This window comes from Podarcis pityusensis, assembly GCF_964106645.2.
Source record: "Podarcis pityusensis genome assembly, chromosome: 13".
NCBI lineage: Eukaryota > Metazoa > Chordata > Lepidosauria > Squamata > Lacertidae > Podarcis > Podarcis pityusensis.
Window position 1 is genome coordinate 36,758,029 of NC_138038.1, and position 19,843 is coordinate 36,777,871.

Genomic DNA, 19,843 nt, shown 5'->3' on the forward strand with positions numbered 1-19,843 from the left:
TTTGTGTGCCCTCTCTTGCGCAAGCCATTCCACTGGTGCAACTAGTGTGCTGCAAAGGGGCTAGCACTATGTTGAATTCTCCCCTTTATTCCCTTCAGGCAGTTGTCCCGTCACACCCATGTAGGCCACACTCCAATGGTCCTGTTGCTCATACAGCTCCCCTCTTCTCCACAACCATTTTTGGACTCTGGAGGAACCCAGTGGCAAATCAGGCAAATTAATTCAATGTATGCAAATATGCACAATTTATTACCATTGCAGAATTTTGGAGATTTTTTTTTTTTTAAGTTCTGATATTTAAATGCTCTCCCCATCTTTACATACTCCTTCCCACAACCCTTCCATTAAAGTATCACCCCTTACAGTCAGCCCACAGTAACATCTCTGACCAGCCACTCCCCCCAGTCCATGACACCTCAGTCCATCCTCCCCAATGCATCCTTACGCAGCCTACTGCCACCCTTCCCACCCCCATTCCTTGAATAGTCACATTCCCTATCCTTTCATCCATCTACCCACCCACCGCTATTTACTTACTTTCAACCCCTGCCCTAAGAATCACTCATCCACATAGACGGAGAGTTGGGTGCAGTGGCAGGTTTTTGTTTTTAAGATCATTTCCTCTTCCCCACCCCACCCTGCCACCACCTACTCTTCCTTTTTAGTTTATACATCTCTTTCATTTTGGCAGATCAGAAGAATTGGCAACGGTTATCCTCCCTTTATGTGGTAATCTGGTCGGTGGTGCTTGTTGTTGTTTTTAAATCTGGCCCCCATCGTCTCCTGCTGCTTTCTTCAGAATATACAAAGAGGGAACTTGGTACTAATGTGGGAGAGCCTTTACCTTGAGTCAGAGCGGCCATTTTAGTCTCAGCAGGTGAGGAATCTAAAATCAGCCCACAAGACACAGGACAAAGATGGCCAGCCTGACAGACCTGAAGCAGGATGCTAATTTCCAATCTAGATGTTTTCTAGATTTTTCTGCTTCCTGTTCTCCCTAGCACCGCCTGAAAAAGGCTAGGAATGCAATGCCATCGGTAAGGCCATTTTGGGGGACGGGGAAACATCTTAGCTCAGAGGCATCATCCCTTAATCTACGGGTAGCTGCCAGGGCACCCTTCAGATGCTGTTGAACTACAACTCCAATCGTATTCCTGACCATTGGCCCTAGATGGCTGGGGCTGATAGGAGTTGGGAGCCCCACAGCATCTAGAGAGGGTGCCGTGCTGGCTACCCCTGCAAAGGGGTTCTCACAGTGGACAAGCAGGTCTCCTGATGGAGGCACCAAGGGTGGCCATATATCGTGTGAAGACTGGGGGAAAAGAGTCGGGGGACCAACACAGCCCTGCTTGTGAGTTTAGGGCCAGAAGTGATGTGGCTTGGTCCCACCAGTGTTGCCATGGGTGGAGATCACGGGGGCAACTTTTGGAGGTTTGCAGGAGCAGGTAAGAAAAAAGAGTTGCGAGCTTTTGTGCTTCCAGGCAACTCCTCCTATGGGCATGGGACTTCTTAACACACATTTAATGGGATAGCTCAGCTGATAGAGCACAAGACTCTTAATCTTGGGCCCATGGGTTCGAGCCCCATGTCAGGCAAAAGATTCCTGCACTGCAGGGGGTTGGACTAAATGATCCTTGTGGTCCTTTCCAAGTTGTCAATTCTATGATTCTATGACATATCAGGAGGGCAGAGTGCCTTAAATGCCTTTGGGGAGGGATTGGCTGATCTAAGGCAGTAGGAGGCTCAAATGAGAGGTTCTGGTAGCCAGACTGAAGGGCCTTATCTTCCTTGCCACACTGCAATAGCTTGGCAAAAGAAGCACATGCTAACCTGCTCTTAGGTACACATACGTGCCTGCTCAGAAGTAAGCTCTCTTGAATAAAAAGGGACTTACTCCCAGGCAGGGATTGTTAGGATTGCCACCTTAGCCACTCGATATAGCTAGAGGGCACTGTGGCAGCTGCTAGTTCACTGCAGGTCAGAGGACACACTTCTGCCTGGCTGGTAAAATAAAGCAATTTGATTTCAGGATAAAGGCCAGTTTGCAGCTACTTGCTTTCCTGCCTCTCAGCTCACATACTCATAAGCACATCAGCTCGCTTGGAAATATACTGGCTCCCCTCCTCTCTGTCAAGTGCATTTGTTGACTTTGCTTCACCATCTCTTCAGACCCCTTGGGTTAAGCAAGTAGAGGATGGGTCTCCCTGTGGCTGCTAGCTCTGCAAGCCAGCAGGTGCAAGCTCTAGTTTCAAAGATGGCGCATCTCTGCCACAAACCAGCAATGGATGTTCCCAGCATGCCTTGCTTTGGCACCTCCCTGTGGCATCTGGCTGGTCATCTGTCTTGCCTCCCCACAGGTAATTCTGAGTTCCTGTTCACCTTCTTTCCCTCCTTTATTATCTCTCTCCCATACACATCCACCCCAAGTTCAGAATTAAATACCTGTCTCTTATCTGGGCAGAAAAAAATCTTTCTGAGGGGTGGGGGAAGGAAGGAGCTATCACCCTAAATCAACCCTTACCCTAGAAGGGCAGAATGAGCTTGTATCAAACTGCCTCTTATTGTAGGCTCGACCCAAACCAGCAATATGCCATTTGTGGTCCAGTGAGTATTTACTTCAGAAATCAATGCTGCGAGAGCTCAGGAGGAAGTCGACATCTAATCCCACCCACCCAGGCTGGAAGGCAGGTTCATGCATATATCTGCCCACTCCACAAGACCAACCCACATACTGCCTCACACAAAAGATGAGGAACCTGCGTCACCCTCCAGATGTTGCTGGACTCCAACCCCCATGATCCCTGACAGCTGTCTATGCTCCCTAGGGGTGATGGCCACTGGAATCCAACAACAACTGGAGGGCCACAGGTTCCCCATCCCTGCCCCACACCGATGCTTCACTATTGCCACCAGAAGCAGAGAAGGGAGCGAGCAGATCCATCATCTCAAGATGCTCGCGGAATAGATAACTCCAAAGTTTCCCTACCCCTCCAAGCTCCCCGTTCCACTCCTAATACAATCTCAGTCTTCACGTGGTGCTTTTGGCACAATTGAATGGTGGCTCCGCAAATCCCTGGAACTTCCAGTGATTTCAACTGTATCCCAAGTAGGGCCCAGTAGCCTTTATTAACCTCCCAATATCAACCAGTGGAGGGCTGGGAAGGTCAGGAAAAGGCCAATCCCAATAAAAGCTAGCCATCTCCGTCAACGCTAAGTATGAGCGATGGATATTTTTTTTCCATGTATGACACACCAACCAGCCTGGGACAATTAACCCATGGCTGTCCATTATATGGCCACTAAGTAGGTGTTGTGACCAAGTCAACATCCTCCCATGTCGGTTCATCCCAATGAGTGCTGAGCCAATGTGCGTCTCTTCTCAAAAATGATACTTCTGGATCATGCCCTTGCAGAGGTGTCAGATCAAAGGGCCCCTACCCAACCAAATCTCATCCACCTGCCTTGTGGAGTCCAATTGTCCGCTGGTAATTCCAAGGCTTGGTGATGAAGTTTTGCCGACAAAACTCTGTCCCGAGGTTTGAATCAACGGTCTTTTCTTTTGTATATAACGCTGGTTAAAAGGGGAGGATCACCAGCCCTATTCAGTTCCATTTGGCACAAAAAGGGTGTCGTTGTTTTAAATTGGCAGCCATGTTCCACATTCCAAGATGCAGCTGATGAGGTTCGGGGAACTGCAGAAGACGGCTCATGAGCAGGTCAAACGCCACTTCCTGGAAACCCCTGTTTCCCAACCCAACCCTCTCAATTTGGCACAGAGGGTCCTTATAAGGGACATATCAGATTGCTGAAGGGAAGCCAGGAGGGGGCACAAGGGTTATACATTCAATAGCCAGTGCTGGGCAGGGGCCCCTAAAATCGAGGAAATGCCCCCCTCCTCATCACTCATTGGCTCATGATTGTTTATACAAAAGGTTCTGCCCCTTCCCCAGAAGTGGGGGTGAGATGTTGGGCAGGAGAGGAAGGGCGAAAACAGTCCCTGTGATGTCAGGCTCCAGTTAGCAACAATGGCCCCCCCAACACACCATGCACGCAAACGCACGCACACACAAACACATCTGTCTGTCCGTCCGCCATAGGAACTGGCGGGTGAAATCTTGGCATCATGGGCAAGTCAACTGGATGACTGGGTGTCGTCCCTGAATGTCGAGAGAAGAAGAGGCGGGGTTGTCCGATTTCTACTTGGTCTCAGTTCTCAATGGGATCTGGGAGAAGGGAAAAAGGGCTTCTTTTAACACATTATTAACTTAAAACCAGGTCACCTCACTCCACCCTACTGCATTTCACATTACATTTTCACATTGTTGTACATGAAAGTCTGTACCAGTGGATGGACTGTAGTTTACCCACCACATGTAGGAATGGATTTAAACCCTAGGAGAGGATAATATGCTTGTGATTATTCTTTCCTAACTCACATGAGTGCCATACTTTACAGCTTAAGCTTGGAGACTAAAACAAGGTTGCTTTAACCTCCTAGAAACAATAACCCAGGATGCTTGAAGGCTGACTGGATTTCCCTGGTAATATACCCCTTTCTCCCCCTTAGCAACAACAATCACACACGCACATTGTTTTGTGAACAAATAAAAGTGGTATTTACTTACATAATCTAGGTCTTGAAGCAGCAATTATAGTAGCAAAATGAAGGTAGGTTTATAACTACTAAGTTACAAAAGTATGAAATGTAAGTTCAAAAATGGTGTCTGAGCTGCAGAGCTCAGGTATGCATGTGTGGTCAGCACGCTGAAGAAAAGCAGGCTGCCCAGGCAGGAAGGAAGTGTGTAGCTTTACAGCTTCCTGCCAAGGCAGACAAAGGAAGTGATCTCACAGAGTTCTCTCTAGCAAATTTTACAGGAAAGCTCCGTGAGCCTCTGCCTCTTCATGTGCCTATCTGGCAAAACATGAATTGTTGGTTTGACTGCAATAACATCCCACACCAAAGAGGTACAATTCCAGCTACAAAATTACAATTTTCAGGATCTTTGGGGAGAAGATATATGGCACATACGCAGCCATGGCCCATCAGCCCCACTCCATGGATAAGAACCATGTGCATCCATATCCATGCGTCCACTTACCAGCCGTGGGTCCCAATTCGGTGTCACAGGATGAAGAAAGGTGTGGCTCAAGGGCAGGAGAGACGGTGAAGCGAGAGAACCTCAGGGCATCCACAAGGCTGGACTCAGCCCGCTTGGCTGCTGGCAGCAAGGCAGGGGCCATGGGCACAGGCGAGGACATGACCGGGTGGGGCTTGGCTGCGTTGGGGTCGGGCACCACGGAGACGTAGGATGGGTTCTGAGCCATCAGGGGGAAGTCATCATCCCACTCAAAACTGCCACCTGAGTGGAGAAGGAAGAACGGGGAGGGTAGGAAGGAGGCCTAGATTGAAGCGATAAGGAAAACAGCCTCTCCCAGCCTGTTCCCTTGGTTTGATTGGCATCATCTCTCTCTCTCTCTCTCTCTCTCTCTCTCTCTCTCTCTCTCTCTTTCACACACACACACACACACACACACACACACACACACTTTCCGGTGCTGACATGCACAGGGATAAAACATGGCAGAAAGGCAGTCTTGATGAGGCTGCACACACACCCCTTTCCCCCAGCCCCTGACAGTCCCTGGAAACAATGAAACATGGTTATGTAGCAATACTTCTAAGAATACAGTGGTGCCTCGCAAGACGAAAAGAATCCGTTCTGCGAGTCTCTTCGTCTTGCGGTTTTTTCGTCTTGCGAAGCAAGCCCATTAGCGGTTTAGCAGATTAGCGCTATTAGCGGCTTAGCGGGCTTAGCGGATCAGCTGATAAGCGGCTTAGTGGCTTAACGGATCAGCTGTTAAGCGGCTTAGCGGATCAGCTGATAAGCGGCTTAGTGGCTTAACGGATCAGCTGTTAAGCGGCTTAGCGGATCAGCTGATAAGCGGCTTAGCGATCAGCTGTTAAGCGGCTTAGCGGATCAGCTGATAAGCGGCTTAGCGGCTTGGGAAAAAGGGGGGGAGGGAAAAAAACCCGCAGGAACTCGCAAGACATTTTCGTCTTGCGAAGCAAGCCCATAGGAAATTCGTTTTGCGAAGCACCTCCAAAACGGAAAACCCTTTCGTCTAGCGGGTTTTCCGTCTTGCGAGGCATTCGTCTTGCGGGGCACCACTGTATTTATGGTCCTTGTCTTCCAAGAAGTGTTGGGAAATGCCTGAAACCCTGGAGAGCTGCTGCCAGTCAGTGAGGGCAATACTGAGCTAGATGGACTAAAGGCCTTACAGTGGTACCTCGGGTTACATACACTTCAGGTTACATACGCTTCAGGTTACAGACTCCGCTAACCCAGAAATATTACCTCAGGTTAAGAACTTTACCTCAGGATGAGAACAGAAATCGTATGGTGGCAGCGGGAGGCCCCATTAGCTAAAGTGGTGCTTCAGGTTAACAACAGTTTCAGGTTAAGAACAGACCTCCAGAACGAATTAAGTACTTAACCTGAGGTACCACTGTACTCGGTTTAAGGCAGTCTGCTACGTTCCTGTTCTGCTATTTCAATGAGATAATTCGTGTACTATATTTGTTTGTTTTTTCTCGTTTTTATTTGTTTGTATATACATGTGTGTTTTAGTCTTGAAGCTGCCTCGGAGGCCTTTTGCAGGGTGTGGCGGCGGGGCCACAGAAAGCAGAGTAGAAATGTCCTAAAACAAAAATAAATGGAATCACTTGTGCATCCTGTCTTCACTTCATTTGTGCTACGGCACAAAGCTGCCCTGAATCCATTTTTAATAACCAAGAAGGCTCTGTGCTACCATCTGCCTTATTGAGTGTGACAATTTTAGACTGTGTGCTTTCAAGCAGAAATCTTTTAGGAGTTTATCTCCTAAAAATAAACTATTCATGGATTCAATTAAAAAAAAAAAATTCAACACAAAACACACCCTGGCAATATTTCCCGAAGTTCTGTTAGCCAAATTGCACTGGATCAGAATTAATACAGGAAGCACACACTTCACTAATACATCTGAAGCTGGCTTACTTTTAAGGTTGTGGAAAGAGAACAGAATCCTAAAGCTGGTGCTGGGCACCTCAAAGGCCATCTAGCTTAACCCCGCCAATGTGGGAAACCCACAACTGTACCACTCCTTTGCAAACATCCTGATGCAGCTTCTGCCTAAAAGCCTCTAAAGAAGGGAAGTCCACCATCTTTCAAGGCAGTCGCACTGTATGGTAACACCTGCTTTCAAAACACTTGGTAGAATCTATACTACCCCATTAGTTGAACTTAGATCCTAATGAAATGGCTGGGAGAAGAAAGCCACAGCCTGTAATCCTGTAGGTTTTTATTTTAATTATAATCCTTCTCTTTTCTTTTTGTTTGTTTTTTCAGAAAATTTATATATCGCTTGATTATTTTTATTTTTAATAAAAGGAAAACAAAGTGGTTTTGGTGCTGTTGTTAAAACCTTAATTCAAAAACTAAACAAAACAAAACATGGTTGCTAATATGCCACAATAAATGCACCAAGGATGAGGAACCCCCACATGTAGTTAGGCTCCAACTCCCATCAGCCCCAGCCCTTATGGCCAATGAAAAGAGTTAAAGTCTGGAAGGCCACAGATTCCACAACGCTGAAGTACATTAACGAAATAACAAGATGGCCCCAGCCTGCCTTCAGCCAAATTGCCTCTGCTGTACCTCCTTGCCCTCAGCCCGCCAATGGCAGACTAGCATGCCCAACAACACAGTTGGACAGCCATATGCTCTTGAAGTACAGCTCTCACCAACTTTGGCCATCTGCCATGTTGGCTTGGGTTGGTGGGAGTTGGGAGTCCAGCCACCTCTGAAGGCCTCTGCACTGGCTACCCCTGCTCTGGCCCTTTTGATCTCCATCAGCATCCTCTTGAGCTCAGCCTCATGCTTCAAATCCTGGCCTTACTTTAGAAGTGGACCTTGTCTGTTTTGGACCATGCCCCCGTCACAACCTACCCCTCACCCTCCGCACTTAGAAGCCACCTTCCCCTGGAAGCCAGGACATTTTCCTGAAACTCATTTCATATTTTCACACCAAGCACTGACTGAAGTGACCAGGTTACTGTTTCTTTGGCTACACAGCTGGACTGGCTCATTCTGCATTTCAGATTCCTGATGGGGATGGCGACTATTTCCCACTTACTCTCTCCTCCTTGACCCAATACTCACTGAAGCCATCAGCAGAAGGGAAGGCATCAAGTCCTGGTTCTGCCATTGAACCAGGGGAGGGGGAATCACCATCTGGAGCTCCCTGGGAACTCAGCTCATTGGTTGGTGTCTCCTGCATACAGAAGAATACAAGAGATTGTGGTAGAGCTCCTCCCACTTTCAATTTGTTTCTGACATTCCTACCACAATTAAATATGGGCTGCTGCCTGCTACCTGTGCATAATATATTTTCCACTATTGCTCGATATCACCGAATATTCACTAACTCGCTGAACTATTTAGGAATCTGTTGCCTACGGAATGTTGGCTAACAGTTTGTGTGAGGGAAAGTGAAAGGTCAGTATGGCTTGGATTAAACCAGGTCCAAGAGGGCGTGAATGCTCTGTGGGTAGACAAGGGAGCTTAAGTGTGGAGTGCTTAGTAAGAAGACACCTCAAAATAGGAGTGGTAACAGAAAGAGGGGAGTAGAGCCAAGATGGCTGAGGGGAGGAGGACAGAGGAGGGAACTGAAAGAAGCCCTTCTCACCTCACTGTGGCCAAACTTTCACACCATCAACCTTGGTGCTCTTGACAGCTCACCTGATCAAAGAGGTAAACGGTGACATCATCAAAGAAGGAGACCATCTTCCGCTTACGGTCGAGCTCAGCCGCCGCCTCCTCAGCTGAGCGTGGTGACTTGAGGAGGCCACGCAAGTTACGGGCGTCATCGCTTTCGCTCACCACAATGGGGACACCCCGCCCTCCGCCTCCAGCCAGGCCTCCTTCCTCTTCCTCTTCAGCATCATCTTCCTCCTCATCCTCTGCCGCTATGGAAGCCTCTCTCCCTCCCAGCGCTGGACCCTCCCCCAAAGCCGCTCCTTCCCAGAAGGGCCCTTTCCTTCCCCCGCCAAGCGGGGGGAACGTCTGCAAGGCCAGAGGGGGAAGCGACAGAGATAAGCGGGAGAGCTTGGCTGGAGGGAAGAGCCAGACGTCAAAATGGAAGGATGGCCAGGAGGTGGGAAGAGTGATTGGGTCGAAGAGCCAAGATTCAGAAGTCAAGAAGACCAAATGGTACGGAAGCAAGGTGAGGATGGAAGGATTGGGATGAGAGAGACAGAAAGAGAGGGTTACTTCATTAAGAACACGTCCCTAGAATTTCTACCCAAATGTATCTATCCAGGCAGAGGGCCTTCTCAGCAGTGGCGCCCACCCTGTGGAACGCCCTCCCATCAGATGTCAGGGAGATAAAGAACTATACGACTTTTAGAAGACATCTGAGGGCAACCCTGTATCAGGATTTTTTCATGTTTCATGTTTGATTATGTTTTTATATTTTGCTGGAAGCTGCACAGAGCAGCTGGGGAAACCCATCCAGATGGGTGGGGTATAAATAAAGTTGTTGTTGTTATTAGTATTCTCCTTGTCAGCATTACCATACTGTACACAAATGCATTCCCTAATGCAGCCACACCACAGATTTATATGAATACATTATGATACTGATTGTTTTTGCACATAGATACCCTTAGCATCCAAAACAGCACACACACACACACAACCTGACCTGTGGGTCTAATTAGTTCTGGCAGGTCTTCCCATTTGTCCAATGGCAACATTTTTTGTTAAGCCACACCCACCTGCCCTACTCCTGAGATCATCTATGGTGCCAGGAGTGAGGCAGGGAAAGACATAGCGAGGCAGTGCTTGTGGGCACCACTTGCAAGGGCCCATGGATCAGCTGATTGTTGACGTGTACAAAGGCACAACAGGGCTTTGCAAGTGCCGCCGATCAGCTGATGGGCTTGAAGACACGCAGTGTAACTGCCAATCAGGTTAAGCCACCGTCCCCCAGCTGGCTTCTCCTTCCCCCGTTTGTTCTAGGAACATCCCAACCCTTTGTTCTTACTTCCACACCAATCACAGATGGAACCTTCACCTTTGATATCCTCACTGGCTTGGTTCGCAGGGACGCCAGGTTCCTGATCCTTTTTGGGCTGCTCAGCTGCTACATATCTGTCTTCCTGGGCAGTATCCTGTGTTTCGACCACGATGGGCACTGCTACACTTTGGGTCTCCATCTGGCTTGGCATCTCCCCTTCTTTCCTTTTCTCCTCCTCCTCTTCCTCCAGCTCTGACGGCAACTTTTCAGAATCTCCTCTTCCCTCTTCTTGCTGCTGCTGCTGCTTCTTCTCCTCCTCCTCCTCTTCCTCCACTTTATCTTCCACACCTTCTGGCCACTGGGAGTCCGTTGCATCTCCATTATGGCTTTTCTTGGCCTCTTCCTCCTCCGTCTCCTTCCCCTCCTCTGGCTCTAAGGTCCACAGCCTGAGAACAGCCTGCTCCTTCAAGGGAGCCGCTGGAGAAAGCCTCAGAGTCGGCAGCCTACTCTGACTACAGAGTAGGTTGCGTGTGACATTCTCTTGCAGTGTGACCAACAGCTGCTCCTTGCACACTTGGACCACAAAGCCTCCATCTACTGTCACCTTCTCTGTGGGCTTCCTGCCCTCAGGCCCAGCAGCAGCCGGTGCCTCAGCTGGTTCTCCCTCCCCGTCAGAGAAGTAGGCTGAGTCCCGGTGAGGTGTTGCTAGCCCCAGGCTCCTCCCTATTTCCTCCTCTAGCTCCGCCCCTTCTTCACTTACTGACAAGGTAAGATCACTAGTGGACTGAGAGATGGATGCTGTCGGGAGTTTGCCGGAATCTTCTTCTGCCTCTGTTTCTTCCTCTTCTCCAGAAGGTGGCGGTGGTGGTTCCTCTTTGAAGATGAACTCGGGTGAGAAAGTGCTCTCCGTTTCGTAGCCGCTGTCGCCAAACTTTTGCCCTGGAGAGGAGTAGTAGGATGCTGGGCTGCAGACGTCCGAGGAGCTGGTGTTGGAAGGAATGTCCAAGGAATCCACTGAGTCTAGGGTTCCCCGTTGCCGATCTGGTACCGCGGGGGAGAGGCTTAAGGTCACTGGGCCAGTGGAGAATCTATCGATGACTTCCGGGAGGATCGCGATGGTCTCCTCATCGTTGCTTTCGGCTAGGGTAGACAATGGCGGTATCTCCACCGGAACAATCACATTGCAGCAGCCAGATGGCAGGGCTGGGAAGGGTGACCCAGGTGGGCGAGCGCTCCCCCCGCCTCTCTGCTTCGGGTAGTCTTGGAGCTCATAGGTCTTCACCGCCGTGCCCATCAGCGGGTCGTAGAATTCTCTGCGCTCCCCGCCATCCCCATCGCAGTCTCTAGGGGGCAGCATTGGACAGTCAGAAAGGGAACCCCGCTCCACTTTTAGCGAGGAGTCGTCCTCCGTGCCGTAGCTGTCGCGGTGAGGGCGCCGCAGGGGCGGCCCGTGGTTGCTCCAGCCACTCACCATGTCCCCCCGAGGGATGGCGCACGTGCAACGTGCCCGGGTGCACAGTGGGCACGGCAGGAGGTTGTGGCGCCCGCCCCCAATGCTGCTCCCGCCCCCGTCGGTGCTGCTGCCAGAGCTCTGGTCCTCCATCAGCGACGGCTCCTGTTCCCACGAGGGCGAACCCTGGAACTCCGAGGGGTCCCCGGCCAGCGTCTCCCCTGCCCCTCTTTCCTCCATCATCTCAGCATCCCAGCTGCGATGCTGGTCCTCCAGCTCACGGTACACTGTGAGAAGGGACTCGGCTAGGAACGCCTCTCCCCCCGACGTTGGGGTCTCGGTCAGGGACGTCTCCTGGATCTCGCCGTCTACGCGGAAGGGGTTGCTGTCCCCGCCACCCCCGGCCAAGAAGGGGTTGGTGCTGGGCTGCTCCTGCGGCCGGTAGGGGGCGCCGTGGGAGTCCCAATCCGAGGGAAAGAGAGGCTGGGGTGGGGATCCAGGGCTGGGGGCGCAGACGGGCCCCTCGCAGCTGCCATGGTCCTCCAGGCGGATGTAATACTCGCTACTGACCGAAGGGCTGCGGGCGCTGATGACGGGCACGACGCTGGGTGTCTCCAGGCTGTGCCCACGCTGCGCTGCCTGTTCGTAGAAAGGATTGCTGCCCGGCACTGCCAGCCCGCCGTTGCTGGAGGGGTAGTCGGGCGGTGCCGAGGCAGGGCCCTTCCACCGCCCCAGGCGGGCCTTCTCCCACATGTACTCAAAGTTCAGCCCCCCACTGCTCTCTGTCACCGTCAGGATGTCGTCCATGTCGCCGCCATGGAACCCGTCCAGCAACGGGTAGGCCGAAATCTCTCCCGAGGAGCGGCGGTGGCACGCCGAGGAAGAAGAGGAGGCCGGGGGCGGCGAAGAGGACCGCTTGGGTTTCAGGGCGCTCCAGCGCCACTCGAAGCTCTCCTCCGCCTGAGCGTTGGAGCGCTCGTTCAACAGGTAGCTCACCTGCAAGTGCAGCTCTTCCATGGTTGGGCGGTGGGAAGCCGGGAGCCAGCAGGACTGCATGACCTCATACCTGCAGCGGGGCAGGGACGGAGGAAGGATAGAGGAACAGTCGGAAAAACAGGCAGAAATAGGAGCAGGAGGGGGGAAACAGTTGTGGGGGGGAGATAGCCTGAGAGAACAGTTGGGGGTGGGGATAGGGAACGGGAACATTTTTAAATAATAATAATAATAGAGTTGCAGAAAAGATGGTCGCAGGCACTGCGAATAGAGTTGGAGACAGAAAAAGAGGCAGAAGCTAAAGGAGGCATGAGTACTAGAATGGGCAGTGATATGTGGAGAAACTGTCAGGAGATGGGTTGTGGGGCAGAGAACAGTCGGAAAGCCAATTGGAAGCCTCAGCAGACACAGTCAGAACAACAAGCAGACATGAAAAGGCAACAGTTGGAATTTCTCATTTTTCCAGTCTTCAGTTTTCCCCATTTCCACATCACTTGATTTTTTTTTAATCCTCGCAAAATTCATCAGCATTTTGGTGCAAATTTCTCCTAATACACTCATGTTTCATAATGCAATTTATGCCTAATATACACATTTTCGCCAAGCGTTTCCCCCAGTTATTATGTATTTTTGTGTGTTATTTTCACGAATACATTCACTTTTAGGCACAGCTTTTCTTAATATGTGCATTTTGTAAAACATAGTTTGGCTGGAGAACTGCATCGCAAAATTTCAAACTTCAAAAGATGCCTGCGTTTCAGTTCACATATTGTTTCAGGAAAGTGCGATAGATTCACCTTCAAATGTGAACTGAATCTAATTTCTCCCGCCATCCCTACTCACGAACATACATCTTGTGGTTGGGGATGGTGGGGACTCTCTCTCTTTGCTATATAAAACTTTGCTTAATATTGAATAAAAGCTACAAATAAGCCTGTAGTGTAGATATGTCCTTATACGAATATGAACAACATCCAAAAGAAGATCCATAACCCAAAAAACAGACAACCAACTGGAAAAGTTGCCAGAAGAATGGTCTGAAAATACAAATCTGGAAGGAGGGAATTTGATTCACAGACCACCAGTGCAGCTGGAAGAGCAGGCAAGGAAAAGGTACGTCACACAATCAGAGGAAGACCTGGCAGAATGACAGTGCAGGGAGGGAAATGGGCAGGCAGGCGGAGGAATAGTTGAAGGAACACAGAGAGGGAAGAATGAAAGAACGTTAGGACGACAAGAACAATCTTAATGCACAGGGCAGCAGCCACTCCCAAGTCACTAGCTGCTCAGGAGGCACCAAACAGATGTCAAGGATGGAGGAGACTCGGGAAGAAGGTATCTCAGCTGGTGGGCCTTGCTTTCTTTGGAGGAGAGTCCTGGACAACAAATACTTTTTTTCCCCTTATGGGGGGCAGGAGGGAAAAGAGGAGAATCAACTCACCAATAGTCAGAGTAAGGAAGCTTAAGGCGTGGCTTGGCCAGTTTCATCTGCTGCTCCTTGACGACAAAGGTCAGCACTTCCTCGTCAGAGAGGTGACGGTAAGGCTGGGAGCCAAACTCAAAAAGCTCCCAGATGGTCACCCCCATAGACCTGGCAAACAAAGGGAACAGAGAGATTAAGCCCAGAACTATGGACTCCAGAGAAGGGCAAGCAGAAAACAAAGAAGAAAATCACTGCAGATGCCATAGGTGAGGCCTTATAACCCCACCCCTTTTACCCTTTCTTGCTTAGCCCCACAAAACGAAGAATCCCAGCCCAGACACTGAAGGAAATGGCAGCCCAGGGATTTGTTTCAGGAAAGCAGGGAGCTGCCTTATACGGAGTCTAACCATTGGCTCATCTAGCTCAGTATCCTCTAGTCTGATTGGCAGGGAGGAGATTTTCCCAGGCTCACCTGGAGACACCAGGGTTCAAACCTGATAGCTTCTGCATGCGAGGCAGAGCCAGGGGTGCCAACCTGAATAAAATATTGGGGGGTCCAGATAAGCCCCATCCCACATAATTGATCACACACCATTTGAATGGCAACGCCCATCAACTGAGGGAGTCCTCAAACAATTTATTTGAGGGCTCCCTCAGTTTATTTATTTACTCTTAGAATAATTTATTTGGGAGTGGACAAAGGGACCTCAGCCCCTAGGAGTTGATTCCTATGGCTGAGGCTCTATCACTGAAGTACAATACCTAGGGTTGAGTCTTAGAACAGCTGAAGATTAAGATGTCTCTGAGAATACACATAGTACGTTTCCTAAATGTCTGCAACACCACAGCCTTCCCCTTTCTCCCACTCCTTAGGGGTAAAGCAGTGGTAAATTTGCCCTCCCTCCCAGATGCTGATGGACTACAACTCCCATCAGACCCAGCAAGCATGACCAATGGTCAGAGGTGATGGGAGCTGTAGTTCAGCAAGATATGCAGGGCCAGAGGTTCCTCACACCTGATGGAAAGGAAGATGACAGTATTGAGAGCTTACAGGTAGCACTAGGCACCATTTTCCCTGTACAAAGAAAATACAAATTTAACCCTTAAAAAAAAAGAAGTCTGAAATTTCAAGACTGCAAATGTTGGTTTTTGAGGGGCATTAACAATAAATTATTCTAAGAGTGTTAAATGAAATAATATAAGGTATTAACATACCAGATTGAAAATTCTATACCCTGGGTTGGTTTATTTATGTGTATGTTTGTTTTCTTGTATTTGTTCCTGCCTTTTTCTCTCAGTGGGACCACAGAGAGGCCGACCGTACATTATCACACAGCAGCACACAACAACAAAATAACACAACCAGAAATCAGAGCAGAAGTGAAACAGCAATAAGGCTCCCAGCCTCTCCCAAAATCCCTAAACCAAAAGAGCATCAATAAACTAGACATGTTATTTTAAAATTTCAAATCAACTAGGCCAGAATTGAGCTGGATCCAGCTGGATCCCTTATCTCCCCCCCACCCCCTGCTGGTCAATTTTTAAACTAGTGGGTGCCCACCTGTCAATCACCTGATGTCATAACATCAGGTAACCACTTGGAAAAGGCTCACTCTCAGCACCAATCAGCTGATGGATACTGAGAGTGAGCTCCTTTGAAGGAATGGTGTTAGCGCCAATCAGCTGTTTGAGGCTGACAGTACATCTTCAAAGAATGCCCTTTGAAGTTTCTTTACAGGGAGGGTTGCAGTCAGACTGCACTTGCAAATGAAGAGGGAAAATGTCAAGTTTGCAGGTATGGTTTGACACCAAAGAGTGCCTGTAAATGTGCTTTGAAGGCACACAGCCAGGCAAAGTCCTGATGATCAGCTTTTGCAAAAGCACAGATCAGCTGGCGTGGGGTGCCTGTAAACCCCACATTGCTACATATTTACACCTGACATAGGGCAGATGGTCATGACTCAGCAGAAACAGCCTCATGAGTCATATGAGGCCTGCTGGGCTTAATCAGGCCCACTGGCCAGTGGTTCCCCACCACTGAACATGGTGGATATAAATTTTAATATTTGTAAGCAAAGTTCGGAGCATTCCCTTAAGGATTTTAAAACCAAGTTTGTTTCAGCTCTAGCCCAATTGGATCTAGGCGTGCAAAAATGCAAACTAAGGTTGAAATCCTATGCACAGTTACCTGGGAGTAAGCCCTGTTAAACTTGGTGGTGCTTACTTCTGAATAGACATACAGTCAAACCTTGGTTCCCGAACGGCTTAGTTGCCGAACAAATCGGCCCCAGAATGCCGCAAACTCGGAAGTAAGTGTTCTGGTTTGCGGACGTTTTTCGGAAGCCGAACATCTAGTGCGCCTTGGTTTTTGAATGGTTTCAGGAGACGAACGGACTCCCAGAATGGATTAAGTTCGAGAACCAAGGTACCACTGTATAGGGTTGCACTGTGAATTCCCTCAAGCACAGGTGCGTGGGGTGTGAGTGGCTCTTTGCAACTCACCAGACATTGCTCTGCTTGGTTTGATCCACCACAATGAGGCTTCCGTGCATCTCATCCAACAGTTCCGGGGCAACCCAGCGCAAAGGGATCCAGAGCCGGTCCGGAGTGATGTAATAGTCTTCCTATGAACAGATATGAGGAATGGGTGGAACAGGGCTGGAGATGCAGACTCTCCAAAGCTTCACAGATGAAAACAGGGGCGTTGAGCCTTTCCAATCAGGTGTCTTTCTGTGGGTATATTCCACAATATGTCCCTGACACAATATTGGTGCATTTACTGATGGATTTAGTCTGCTTTATTAACTGTTCTGTGGTGCTTCCTCAATGCTACCCCCTTACTGCTGCCCAGAGGGCCTACAGAACAACAAAAGCAGGACAAAAATAAACCAGATCCTTTGTGATAGCAAAAGGGATTTCAGCAGAAAGTTACTATATATGTGCTGATTGGAAATTATGCAGGAGGACCACCCAAAAAAACCTGATGTCACCAGACACAGGCAAACAGGCAAACACATTTCAATCTACCTGCAAGGGCCTTGTGGCATGGATGGCCCCGCCCCTCACCTTGTAGTTGTTGTGCGACAGGCCGTAGTCTCCAACCCGCACTGTGAGGTCAGAGGTCAGCAAGCAGTTCCGAAGGGCCAGATCACTAGGGAGGGATAGAAAAATACCCAGTAAGGGTGGCTTGGAGGTGGGTGGGCCAGGGGATGGAGAGAGAGAGTAAAGAGCACCTTTCTTCACCACCTTTCCCTTTCTATTTATTTAATTTAATGCAGCCAATTGGCCCAAACTAAAGAGAAAAGCACTAACTAATCAGGTGCCACCAAGAGCTTGGATAAATAGGGGGGGAAATCAGTAGAGAAAAAATTGTAATGGACACCATTACAAGACCAGGTCTACTGGTTGGAGGGAGATAGGGAGGGGGAAAGACGTGCCCTTCTTTGGGCGGATAGGAGTTTTTCTGTTGCAGGGAGCCAAACCAAGTGTCCCCCGGATGCCATGGGAAATCCCATGGTGTAAAGCAGTAATTCCATTGGTAAAATGATGCATTCTTGTCAGGGGCGGGCAGAGCAGGAATGGCCCTGGATACAAAGCCTCTCCATCCCCCTCAAAAATCCCAGAATGAAGCTAATCAGCTATACCAGCCTGGTGCTGGCATAGTTAATCTCCCACCCCTGAAGCCTATGGAGGGGTTTAAAAACAAACGAAAAACAAGATAGGCTGAGATGAAGATAGACAAAATTTGCCCTTACCTGTCACTCCCCACCCCAGTTACAACTGCTCTGCTGAATGACAACAAAGCATTCCCAACTTTGGGTGGCACCAGAGAAAAAGTCCTGTTTTAGATGCCCCCCTCATCTTCAAATGTGAGACACTCCGAGTAAGGCCTCAGCAGAAGAGCTCAGCAGATAGGCAGGTTCACACATCTGTTCTGCCCCGACCTGCTCAAGCTATACTCACCTGGACTGAATTTGCCTCTCAGAGGTAAAGTAAAGTAAAAGTAAAGTAAAGGACTCCTGGACGGTTAAGTCCAGTCAAAGGCGACTATGGGGCTGCGGCGCACATCTCACTTTCAGGTCGAGGGAGCCGACGTTTGTCCACAGACAGCTTTCCAGGCCATGTGGCCAGCATGACTAAGCCACTTCTGGCACAACCTCACACCTTGATGGAAGGCAGAGTGCACAGAAACGCCATTTACCTTCCTGCCACAGTGATGCCTATTTATCTACTTGCACTGGTGTGCTTTCGAACTGCTAGGTTGGCAGGAGCTGGGACAGAGCAACAGGAGCTCACCCCATCACAGGGATTCGAACTGCCAACCTTCTGATTGGCAAGCCCAAGAGGCTTGGTGGTTTAGAGCACAGCGCCACCCGCATCTGGAGTATGGCCCGCTACATTTCAAATCATTAAAATTCATATTCATCAGCAAAACCCTTTGAGTTCCAGAGCTTAAATCATACACAGCTCCATACAGCTCAACATTTCCTGAACAACCCAAGGATCGTGGTCTCTGGTCTACCTGTGGATGTAGTTGTTTTTATGCAAATGTAGCACTCCCAGAGTGATCTCATAAGCCATGCGCTGTAGTGTGCTGAGGTCACGGGTCAGCAGGTCAGGGGTCATCCCGTCTGCTTTGCGCTGAGCTCGAAGGTAACGTTTCAGATCTCCCTGGAGGAACACAGGGCGAGAAAAGGGTTGGTGAGCGAAGTCAGCGAAGCTAGCACAAAGTTTCCTACAGACCCAAGCAAATTCCCCAACCTCATGTGAAAAAACAGAATGTCCCTTTTTTTCCGGGACGCTTGGCAGCTATGGCCAAACAGATAGAGTGATGTTAGGAGAAGCTTCCCCGCCGCTCCCCACAGCGATCTGTTTGGACCCCTGGCAAGAGCAATCTATCCCTCTTGTGTTTTCCCACCCAAATTCATCTCTCGGCTTAAGTATACTTACCAGCTGGCAGAATTCCATGATGAGCAGGAAAGGGATGGTCTCTGTGCACAGGCCGAGGCATTGCAATATGTTTGGATGCTGGAGGCTTCTTGAGGGAAGGGGGTGGATGGAGAGAAGGGCAGAAAGAGGAGGGGGAAAGAAGGTTTTGCTCCATTCATCACAAAGAGGCGGCACCTGTTTCTGCTCAGTTTTCGAGGGCTGAAAGTGTAGCCCAACTGCATTTTAGCAAATAAAATTAAAAAGAGCTGACACTACATTCCAAAGTAAGCAAAGTGTTATGTACTGAAGTTCTCACCCTGGGCCAGCAGGGGGATACTATAGATAGTTCAGGTCCACATATGCAAATAAGGGATCGAAAGTAACATTCAGTGATTGGATAGTTACAGAAAGTTGTTACAGTTACGTTGTACTGGAGCTCTATATAGGCAGGCTGGTTGAACCCTTAAGTTCAGTTCTGTTCTGGCCTCTGAATAAACAAGAGCTGTTTGAAGAATCGCTGTGTCATCTGATATGTTCACCCACAACTTAACACAAAGCTCGACTGGGTTGAGTTTAAACCCTTTTTTAAAAGATTCCTTCTTTCCTATACTCCTCCCTTTTCTTATGTTCTTATGTTTTTTATTTAGAGCAGGGAGTACAATCATACCTTGGAAGTTGAATGGAATCTGTCCTGGAAGTCCGTTCGACTTCCAAAACATTCGGAAACCAAAGCGCTGCTTCTGATTGGCTTCAGGAAGCTCCTGCAGCCAATCGGAAGCCGTGGAAGCCCCGTCGGCCATTCGGCTTCCAAAAATAGTTCGGAAACCAGAACAGTCACTTCTGGGTTTGCGGTGTTTGGAAGCCAAAACGTTTGGGAACTCAGCTGTTCAACTTCCAAGGTACGACTGTAATTGTGTTATTGGAGTCTCGCTTAGCGTTTCCCTATTACATGATGATGGGCTACTGGGGAGACTGGCATGAGTTATAAC

At 49.2% G+C, this 19,843-nt stretch overlaps 1 protein-coding gene across 5 annotated transcripts in view; it reads right to left on the reverse strand.

The window, feature by feature from the left end:
• Positions 1-228: 228 nt before the first annotated feature.
• LMTK3 (lemur tyrosine kinase 3) overlaps positions 229-19,843 on the reverse strand; it is a 28,438-nt gene continuing 8,823 nt past the window's right edge. For 3 of the 5 annotated variants that reach the window (XM_080978721.1, XM_080978724.1, XM_080978723.1), the window contains exons 6-15: positions 18,876-18,963; positions 18,448-18,596; positions 16,992-17,076; positions 16,428-16,549; positions 13,944-14,093; positions 10,117-12,575; positions 8,781-9,151; positions 8,202-8,313; positions 5,100-5,360; positions 229-4,223 (exon numbers count right to left, since the gene is read on the reverse strand). In XM_080978721.1, coding sequence (XP_080834847.1) covers positions 4,207-4,223; positions 5,100-5,360; positions 8,202-8,313; positions 8,781-9,151; positions 10,117-12,575; positions 13,944-14,093; positions 16,428-16,549; positions 16,992-17,076; positions 18,448-18,596; positions 18,876-18,963 — 3,814 coding nt within the window. In that variant the 3' untranslated portion in view covers positions 229-4,206. Of the gene's footprint in view, positions 4,224-5,099; positions 5,361-8,201; positions 8,314-8,780; positions 9,152-10,116; positions 12,576-13,943; positions 14,094-16,427; positions 16,550-16,991; positions 17,077-18,447; positions 18,597-18,875; positions 18,964-19,843 lie in introns of those variants that run through there. The other 2 variants (XM_080978722.1, XR_013978932.1) reach the window with 2 other exon arrangements.